We start from the raw sequence: 10,813 nt of genomic DNA on the forward strand, positions 1-10,813 counted from the left end.
TATATATATATATATTTTTTTTTTTCATATTGTCTATACCTTGTATTTGTCCACTTCTCCTTGGAGTTTAACAGACATGGCTGTTGGTTTTTCTAGTTTTCTCAGTCGGTCTTGCCATGTAAAGAGAAACTCCTCAAACACATATGTTTTACTCCTTTAAAACCCAGCAAACAAACACATGAGAAAATACATTCGACGTAATAAGCGCATTAGGATCTTCTGGGTCCATCTTGGCAGCCAAACCTGAATGTGATCCAATCTTCCTGGGCCTTTTCTGTGAAGCCTTGCTGCCACTCCTCATACAGACTCCACATCTGACTGTGCTCATCCATGTCTCTTTTTGTGTCTTCTGCCAGGGAGAAATCTGGAGGCTCCAGATTAAAATATGTGCAGTCTTCACTGCAAAAAAGCAATGTGAAAATATATTGCTTACTCTTCTATTAAAATTCACTTTGTTCTAAACTGAGGTGGAAGTGAAGACCATGGTTAGAGCAGAATATGTAGAATATACTATACAAGAAGAAGTTCCCCCTGCCTGGTCTTCTGTCTACCCTTAACATAAGTTCATCAAATTGCACCAAACTTACAGCAGTTTATTACGTACAACCTCCATATCCTGGAACTCCTGCTGTTTGTCTCTGATTGTCTGAAGGCAAGCAAGCAGGGCGGCATGATCACCAGTCTCAAGCATCTCGTCTTTAGGTTTTAGTTGGTCCCAGCGTGCTTTGAAGCGCTCCAAATCTGCCCTGTAGGCACTGATACGACCAGCTGCATGATTTCGCATCACCTCTACCTAAGAACAAACACAGCAAAAACAGCAAAAACATCACCTGTTAGGACAAAAAGTAGCTAAAATAAATTACTCGTGTCCTTGGAACTCCTATATGTTTTTACTTTGACAAATGTGCTTTGTGAAGTTTGCAGCTGGAAAACATAAATAAGTCCAGAGATGTGAATACTTCTCTGGATCCGTATCTGCAGTGGGTTGCAGATACGGATGCACCGATATTAACATCAGCCGATGCAGATGTTAATGCCGATGTGTTGTGCATTCCTAGTTGCCGAGTAATGATTCTAAGTTAATATGTGTTGACTTCACCTGGTCTTTGATCATTAGCTGATGGCTCTCCATGACAAGTTCCAGTTTGTCCCACTTGGCCCTCAGTGAGGATAATGAGTCCAGACCTGCGCCAGCCACAGCACGCAGAAGGCAGTTTTTCTCCTCAGCAAACTGGAACTGAGGGAAGATCTAGGAACAGACATCAAATACAATATTTTTCATACTACATAGTCAACATCTGAGCTACACTGCATTGCAATGTAAGTGTCTGGAATGTGATACATTTGTAAAAAAGAAATGTATCTAAATTTTATTTGACCTAATATTGACAAAACCTAATATCTCTAATAGTTATACTGACTTAAGGGAGTAAGGTAGCAAACCCAACACAGTCTAACTGATTAACACTATTTTTCCAGTTAAGCAGGTTTCAGGTGTATTTATGTCTTACTTCAGGCTTTCGAGCAACGATTTGGTTGTATTTGCCAGAAGCTGCACCGATCTCCTCCATGCTTTCAGGTCGTGTGACCAGTGCTTCCATTGACTCTGAAACAAAGCTCTCTATGGCCTGTGAATGGCCTGAAATTGAGGGGGGAAAAATAAACATAGAAAAACAAACTGACTGTAAAAGGGGATTTCACTGGGCCTAACACTAGAGCAAAAAAACAAAGCGCAAAAAAGGCATTAACAAAATGCAAAGAATGAAATGACTGGAGGGGAAAATGTGAATGTGGTTACCTTGTATTGATTTCTTAAGCGATAAGAGCAGCAAGTCAAACAATCTCTGGATCAGGTCATCAATGGTGGCTTTCACCGGATCACAGTTGACTGTAATACAGTCTACCTTCTCCTGGCTGACGAGCAGAAAACCAGATCTGTTGTTAAAATAATGTGAACTGCACCAAACAATTAACTAAGGATTAAATCTACGTATTTATGGAATCTATTTCCATTTTTGTTGTATTCACCATTCTGTTTAGTATGATTGGATTAGATTTATTAATTGATTAAATCTGTTGTTGTTACATGTACCTGGGGAGGCATTCTGACTCTTTCCCTCTGGCCTTGAGTGCCTTGAAATTTCTCTCCCAGTCCTGCACAGACGTGAGATGTGTCTCGACCAACTTCTCTAAATCTACCTGGCCCAGCACCACCCACTCCTAGGCAAGCCAGACAAATGTCAGTTAGTCGCAGAGCATTATTTCCCATTTTTAAATAGCTTTGTGTTAAAGGTGACAGAAACCGAACGTCCTACCATGAAACACAAATGACGAAATAAAAACAGAACTAGATGACAATAGAGAAGTATGAGGTTGAGGGTTTCTCCCCTGTGAGTTAGATATGCTTGACTAAGTGCCAGAAGTGACAAGACAGCAAACTGTTCCTTAATGTTCTCTAGGGGGTACTCCTAGGGGGAAAATGCTGACAGTAAAAACAACAGAGCTACAGTATATAAATGGAGAAGCATGAGTGATCAAAGTTTCATTCTTTCAAAGAAAACAAATTAGAGAACTGAGAAAAGACTCACTTAGCAAAAAGGTGGCAGGAGAGTAAATATTTAACCTTCTTTTAAATCTTCAAATCACGTCTAATTTCTGAACAAACAAATTTCCCTAACACTTGTGTTAAGGCAATCTGGACATAAAGTTCTACAATAGCTTCCTGTTATACTCATCTTCAAAGTCACATTCTGTTCTGGTAATTCACCTTGAACTTATCTTGTGTGGCCTGCAGGCGGCTAAAGAGGTCCTCAGCTTTGCTGAAAATAGTGAGGAACCCAGAGGCGTTTCTGTCTATCATTATGTTGAAGATAAGCTCCTCCCCCTGGATGCTGACTCCTTTGAATTGGTTTGGGATTGAGATGAAACGCTTCATCTCCCTGAAATATCGAGCTCGCACCTCCTCGAATGGCGGACGAAACTGTAAACGGCCCTGCCTGTTGAGAAGGTCACGATACTATAAAAGAGCTCACAATTTATTACAAATACCAGCACAAAAAAAGTGTTCATAAAAGAGGAAGAGTTGGACAGGAAATGAAAAAATGTGAGGTAGACGTGTGGAAATTCAGAGGTGGGAGGCAAAGTAACAAGTCTGGTTAGCGATCTGCATATATATATATATATAGGGGTGAAAATGAGTGGGGGAAAAAAATGATATAAAAAAATAAAAAAAAAAACCACAGGCAGGCAAAAGCAACATAGAGAAAAATAGTTTCTCAGCTAACAGTACGCGTACTTGAAAATGAGGTCAACATGTATGTCAGGCAAGTTCTTATTCAGAGCTTCCAGACCAGTCTGATACTGGTGTTCAAGAGCCTTGTAGAGCTGATAGTTCCAGTGCTGACGCCAAGCCTGCATGTCATCCCAACTGAACCCCTATATGAACATAAAGAGAAATGTGGATACACATATATTCACTGTTATCTCTCAAATGAGAAAGAAGTCTTGTAACTATGTTATTTATGGATATTATTATTTGTCTTCAAAATATCAGAGATTGCACATAACTTTTTTATTTTCCATCTATCTGATGATACTACTATAAAATATTAAATCACATTTTAATGTCAGTTATTCCACAGTTTTTTACTCTTACTTGAGTACATTTTTTTTTTATGTTTTACTTCTACTTAGGTAAAACATTTGTAAAAGTTTTGCTACTCTTTCTTGGGTACAATTTTTGGCTAACCAGCTCTGATCCAGTTCTCAAGAACTAATATCCTGTAACTTGTAGGTCATTGTGGTGTGTTAAAATTTACACAGTGGTAGATCTTGAGAACTGAACTTAAGCATTCCTGTTCTAGATTCATTTCTCCTCCATCACAGGAGAATCAAATGACTGAATTCCCTCATCAGCATTCAGTCATTTAGCTCTGTGGAGGCCTGGCAAGGTGCCATTTGTTTAAGAGGGTAACAGAAGAGATTCATCTAGAAGTCGCAGGGCATGACTGAAGTTATGCACCAGTTAGACACATTCTAGAAAAAGGGCTATCGCTTAAATGTTATTTTAACAGAGTCGGGATTTAAAGCTATTTTTGCTGCTTGTATCCAAGCTTGAAAAACATCTGTGGTGAAATGTAAAAACAAGAAAAACTCATCAAGCACAGAACATAGGTAGGAAGTGGTGGTGCAGTGATGGAGGGGAAGTCCCAACAAAAATCTGTTGTGGTCTGCTTTAAAGTTAACTTTGTATCATACTTTTATAGTTTATATTAATATTTACAGTCAGGTTAATAAGATCATTTTTAATATAATCTGTCCTGTAATAAAAAAAAATAGTAATAAAAAAAACAAATAAATACATGCAACTCTATAATTTTGTAAATACCAGAGCCTCCAGAGTGGCAAAGCCAGTGCGGAGTTCCTGGAGGCCATCTTTCCATCTCTGCTGATGTTTTAGTAGGTCCACATTCATAAGCATCACCACCTGAGAAGTCCACCCAGAGGTATGGACAAAAGCATAACCTCAAATTATCACTATCTGATTGAGTGAGGAAAGAATCAGGCTCCAAAGACTTATGGCAATAATTCAATTTACTGTTGCTCTGTCTCAGTGCTATCACCTTGTCGATGAAATCAGTGTGCCATTTCCGTAGCTTTCTGTTCTCAGTGGAAAGCTTCTCTGCAGCAGACTGCAGGTTGCTGATGTATACCTCCAACTCTTTGGGATTATCCCAGGTGATCTGGAGTTTACTACCCGACTCCTTTGACTGGGAACGATGATTCTGACAAAAAAAAAACAAAAAAAAAAAATCACATCAAATCTAAAAGCACAAAATTGTATGACGCTGTTTAAAACGGTCAATCTGCTTTGTTCCTCAAGATACAGTAAGTACTTGTGTCTGACAATATTATAATTTTACATTTCACATTTAATGCTTTTGTCTCGTGCTTTGCCTCTGTACCTTTATGACCTGCTCAAAACCCAATGCAAGACCGAGCATCATGGGCTTCTGACAGGGAATCATTTGTTGGTCAATTGTGTTGTAGAAATGGGCCACCTACAACACAGAGACATTGTTCACAGAACATTTACATTTAGAATACATTTTTACATAAAAAGGAGACACTATGGATCCTAACCTACTGCCTCACCTGTTTTAGGACGATGGCTTGCCTGTAGAATTTGTCTGCTGTATTAGCTGCCTGCTGTATCTTGGCTGGAATGGGGAAACCCAGAGCTGAAAGCTGCCTGACCTCCTTGAGCAGACTGACCAACCTGTCTGAGTACTGGATCTTCAGCCTGCCATCCACATGGTCCAGTTCCATAACCCGATTACTGGCTTGAAGGCTACAGAGACGGAGGGAATCAACTTTGAGACATGAGGTTGTTTGTAGAACAAAAAAAAAAAACACACAAAAAAACACTTGGACCTCCTTGTTTTGATGCCAATGCTGATTATGTGCAAAGCATTATTGGAATTTAGTATCTGTGACATAAAAATCATACAAAACATGGTTTTTGTAAGATTTGCTGAATTAAATTTAAGACTTAACTTTGAACTTGTGTAAATAACAAGCATTATACGTTACCGTAATGCCCTGCTTAATGACTTGTAGTAAATCAAGTAGAACTGTATTTCAAAACTCTGCATAAATAGTTTAAAAGCTTCTTTTATTTTAAAATTCTATATTTCTAACCTGATCCCTAATTTTGGGTCAGCCAATCCAAAAAGTATCTCTCTGGACCAGTCCTCAAACTGTTCTTGTTCATACGCCCTCAACACTTCCAGAAGATCATCGCAGAACCGCATAAAACTCTTGAAGCCAGACAGGTCTGAAAGCAGAGCCGCCGATATCCTGACAGAGTCTTCCACCTGACACAAGAGAGCAAGCATAAAAATGAAAAGGGTTGGGGCGTTTTCATGTGGTCATTCTCTTTCCATTTAACCAAAGAGAGTCTGTTCTTTAAGTCTTACGTTGTAATACTGGAAGTTTCTTAACTCATGTAAAACATCCTCCTTTACCTTGTGTAAGAGATGTCGCACCCAAACAATTTTGTTGACAACCTCAGGGAGGTTCCTGCCAACAAGCGGGCCAGTCTTGTCTCCAGGGCCTCCATGGCAACGGCTCTCAAAATCATTCTTCAGGCCTTAAAAAAAAAAAAATCAAAAGCACAGAATTGAGTCAATAATGACAAGCAATACTGACTGCAAAGCTGCACTTTACTTAGTCCATTTTAAGGACTAGCTTTCAGCTAAAACTTGTTTTATGACTCAGATACTTTGATTGAGTGGATTTATTAGTGATTTCAGAAAAGACCCAGTAAAAGGCATTCACTGTAAAAACAAAAGGCTCAACTCAGGTTTTGCTCAATCATTTCTGTATTGAGGTAGGCAGGAGTGTGAGTGTATTAGCATGTTCCACTGGTGAAGAACGCTGTCTACAGTCTGACACAGAGGGCACCTTCAAGACATATTTAGAACAACAGTAGTTCTCATGAAACTACCTCTATCACGTGTTCCTTTTCAGAAATGACTTCTTTTTGATTCTGCTTTTTAATAAAACTTTCTAAAAGAAAGTTCTCTGACCTTCACTGTTATATCTGATTACACAGTTAATTGACTAAATCGTCAATTTTAAGTTGAAACAACTGTTTTAATTCTGTAATAAGGTCCAAACAGTCCAATAATTACGATCAAATGTAGAATCCATTTTTTAAAGATTTTCCATCCTGCGTAAGCACAATAAATCACAATCACATCTTATCTGAGACAGTAACAGTGATTTTACATGATGATTATGTACCCTTGTTGTAGTCAAGGAGCTTGGCCAGCAGCTTCTCCCTCTCTGACTGGAGCTCTTTGCTGATTGTTGGGCGTCTGATTAACTCCTTATGTTTCTGAAATACCTGCAGAAGCTGCATAATAAACAAACACACAACATAAGTTCCCTCTGGTTACTTAAATCATCTGTTCAATTGTTGAGTTTCAATACCTGTTGTGGGTTGTCCTGCACATCAGCGATGTGGCTCTTTAGTCTGCAAGCAACCTCCTGCTCCGACGGAGCTATTACTCGCTCAAACTGAACCACTGCTGCTCTCCAAAGAGGCTACAATTAACGTAAGACAGTCACAGCATGAGCAAAGGAAAAATGCATTGCTTCCACATCTTCTCATTCCATGATATATATTGATGTCTACATGTTTATTTCATGTGATGATCAACTGAAAGGACCAGATGGAAATGGCAATTAAAACTGAACCTCTGATATTACACCCTGGCCAAACTCTGGAGGTAGAAATAAACACAAAGTCATGATGAACCGGCTTTCATGGCTGCTTGATCCAAGAAATATGTTGCTCAGCAGAATCGGACGCAGATAAAAACCTGCTGAGGATGGTGCACCACAACGTTTTATGTATTTAAAGTACCGAATCCATTTGGAGAACACACATGAGGACTACGACACAGAGCAATGCCATGGGGGAAACGGATAGGAAAATATATTTGTAAGCTACATTTTCTTTGATTCTGCTATTGCAGAAGGGTGATCTCAGTAGATCACCTGCCACGCTGCAAAAGAACAAAGTGATCTATAAAAGAGGTTGGTGTTTGGGCGTTAACTGAGAAACCACAACATGAGAGAGGCTATTGATGTAAATATATTAGAGTAGACTCTCACTGCTTTCACCATGTTTGTTTTTCCTTTACTGTAAAAATACCAATGTTGCATCCGGATATGTTTATCTTTCTGTTTATTTCCTACTGAAGCCGTTGATTATTCTTGTGAAAGAAACGTTTCCTTTTGTCAATGAAAACTAAAACCTTAAGGGACATCATTGGTTTTGAAACCTAAGGTGCTCCACAATTAACTAATGGTCAGATTCAAGCACAACATTACCAAAATATCTGCTGGATGTGTGAAATAGGCCATGAGTTTATTTTCACAAAAAGTGAAGTAGTAAGATCATCTCACAAATGGAAAGTGAAAACACCACCAGAAGCTGGGTGTTAATAAGAAAAATACCAAAGAGATTAGACTCATTTATGCTCAGAATAATGAGTGGCTTATAATTTATGGATTATGACTGGCTTTTCTGAGAGAGCTCTATCACTCAGTTCACATTTTCTATTACTTGTACTTCTACTGGTCACAACTATTTAAGCACATCTTATTAACCTAATAACAACAGATTTATTGAGATAGAATTTCCACATTTGGCAGGGGATTTCCCTGTCTGGAGAGATTACATATTACATCTCACAGCTATAGTCTTTTAATGACTGAGTATAAGGAGCTGTGTAGTCCCCGACATACCATAACATGACCACATCACGTCAGCAAAAACAAAAAGTCCAGGCTACAAGTTCACACATGATGCAGTTTCAGCAAAGTGACAATGCATGTCATCTGTGCAGAGGCGTAAGCTAATTAGGCCTTTGTTGTCTACCATTAATTAAATTGTGGATAAGTTGGATTAAATTGCCTATGCATTAAGTTTCTGTAAATTAAAATGAGAGCAGAACTGGTTTTGTATTTTCATCAAGAATTTTTAGTTTTTAAATACTCAAAATAATTTTATTTTGAAGACTCAATACAATATATGTAATTTTACTATGGCAATGGAGGAGAATAGGTCATGTAAGTTATTTTGCTATGTCCATTGAAAAGGAAATGTTGCAGAAAACTGACTTAGCAAATGAAAAAAAATTCTAAATGCCTATAGATGCCATGTTTTGACAGAGTGCTCTAAATCTGACCTCAGTGTAGGGATTGTAATGTACAGGATTGAGTCCAGAAAACGGTTCAAACACACGGTCAGCAGACAGGGCCTGCTGCTTTCCTCCCGGTAGCAAACACAGCAGCTTTTCATGGACCATGCGGACAGTCACCACCTAGCAGACACAGAGATACAACAAGGATCAAATATGATTGTTTTCTCTAATATTGCACAGCAGAAACAGCTGCACTTTGCCTTAGATTGTGGTTCCTTAGAATAACCTGGCAAAAACAGAAGTATCCATGAACATGATACATCACCAGACAACAACTTGTAGGAGTTTTTTTCTGTTGAAGTTTTAACAGAAAAACTTCAACAGAAAAAAACTCCTACAAGGCGGAGAAAAAATGAAACAGCACAAAACTCTATGAAGGGAAAAGAAGCTCCGTTATGTTGTACTGACTGAAAACATTTGGAGTCATTATAAGAAAATACTGAGATAATTTTCCAAGGTTCGTGTGTTTTTCCACAATTTGTTAAAAGATCCAAAAAGATTTCACAGTAATGATATTTTAAAAGCACCCTATTCAGCACATTGTCAAAACATATTTGCTATGTCTTCAGACGCATATAAACTTGAATGGCATCCTGTCCTTAGCTCTTAGAGTTTGTCATGTCTGCCTAGTCTTCACAGCTATAAACACGTTACAGACTTCAAAAAAGGCTTTGAACAAGAGTAAGAGAATGTTTATGGGGAATGTTTTAACCATTCTTCTAGAAATAAGTCAAACACTAATGTTGGACAAGAAGACCCCTGCTCCAATTCAATACAACGCTGTTTTCTCATGTTACTCTGTTGTATGTGTTTTGCTACACCTCATGCCTGTCCAGTCAAATTCACAATATAGTCCATTTGATCAGATTTTTGAATTCCCCTTTATTATAAAAAAAAGCTGTAGGTTTTACACTTTGTAAAAATGGGAATTTACAAGGCCCTTTGGCTGAAAATCCTTCTGAGAAAACAAAAACACTACATAAGAAAATATAATATTCTTTTCTTAATAATAGCTCATTGTTGCTTCCTCTTTTTCATGTTTAGGAAAACAAGTCAAATCCTACGTAAATGTGGAAAACTGAAAGCATGTTATTTCACCCACTGATTACTTTAAAACAACATTTGAGAAATGATTCTTTCGTGTTCCTGAATGAAAATCATGTTAGAACCTTTAGTTACCTCATTTAGCCGCTTTGCAAGGCAGTGAAGGGTTTGTGGACAGTGCTTATTTCCTTTCCAAGGGTGTGGAGCATGTCTTTTCCACACCTGAGAAAGAAGATAAAGGCAAACATAATTTTGGCATTCACTGTATTTCTTTTAATAAAGTGACCAACAATATTTTTGAGTCAGACTTGCATCTCTGAATAAAATCTTTGTACAGATCAACCTCTGTCATACCTGTCCAGTCAAATGCTCGCAGGCTACCACCCACTGCTCACAGATGGAGACCCCTGTTCTGAGGTTCTCTCTCACCAATAGAAATGGCTCTTCAAAAAGTTTAAGACCACTCAGCTTCTTCTGGACATACCTTCCTAAAGCTCCACCTGTCACAGGTACAACCACAAAGATAAAAAAAAGACTAATTTAAGCATACCACGTACAGTAAATGACATTATTAATAAAATAATAGCATTTTCATATTTAAAGAAAAAAATACGTGTCAGCATAAAATGTTAAGTACATGAAGCTGTTTTATGGAAACAAACTCAGTTTTGGTTCTCCAAACTGTCCATTTCAATGATGTAGAGCGGTTTATTAGACTAAATATAAACACACTAAGATGTCATTTTGCTTTACAAAAAGAAAAAAAAAAAACATCAGCAAAAAATGTTTTTAGTTGCTTGTTTTGGTTCATGTCTGTCAGTGAGACTCCCACCAATAATGTCCATTAGCCGGATCATTCGCAGCTCTGGATAGGGCTGGAAATCTGTCTGTCTCCAAACATCATCAAGAGTATCTTTGCTCTGTTCCACTAGATCCCCGACATCCGACATGGACAAGCTGTCAAGACCAACGTATTCCTGGTGGACACACAC

At 38.2% G+C, this 10,813-nt stretch overlaps 1 protein-coding gene across 1 annotated transcript in view; it reads right to left on the reverse strand.

Annotated features, from left to right (window-relative positions):
- The window catches only part of dync2h1 (dynein cytoplasmic 2 heavy chain 1), a 101,934-nt gene that overhangs the window by 87,739 nt on the left and 3,382 nt on the right, over window positions 1-10,813 (reverse strand). The window contains 21 exon segments of the mRNA XM_016677420.1: window positions 40-154; window positions 244-399; window positions 588-793; window positions 1,100-1,249; window positions 1,512-1,639; window positions 1,799-1,914; window positions 2,093-2,220; window positions 2,768-2,996; window positions 3,296-3,435; window positions 4,388-4,486; window positions 4,623-4,784; window positions 4,965-5,060; window positions 5,155-5,350; window positions 5,701-5,876; window positions 6,027-6,151; window positions 6,808-6,919; window positions 6,997-7,110; window positions 8,763-8,897; window positions 9,957-10,043; window positions 10,176-10,321; window positions 10,654-10,798. Coding sequence (XP_016532906.1) covers window positions 40-154; window positions 244-399; window positions 588-793; window positions 1,100-1,249; window positions 1,512-1,639; window positions 1,799-1,914; window positions 2,093-2,220; window positions 2,768-2,996; window positions 3,296-3,435; window positions 4,388-4,486; window positions 4,623-4,784; window positions 4,965-5,060; window positions 5,155-5,350; window positions 5,701-5,876; window positions 6,027-6,151; window positions 6,808-6,919; window positions 6,997-7,110; window positions 8,763-8,897; window positions 9,957-10,043; window positions 10,176-10,321; window positions 10,654-10,798 — 2,961 coding nt within the window.

This window comes from Poecilia formosa, unplaced genomic scaffold (genome assembly GCF_000485575.1).
Source record: "Poecilia formosa unplaced genomic scaffold, Poecilia_formosa-5.1.2 Scaffold155, whole genome shotgun sequence".
NCBI lineage: Eukaryota > Metazoa > Chordata > Actinopteri > Cyprinodontiformes > Poeciliidae > Poecilia > Poecilia formosa.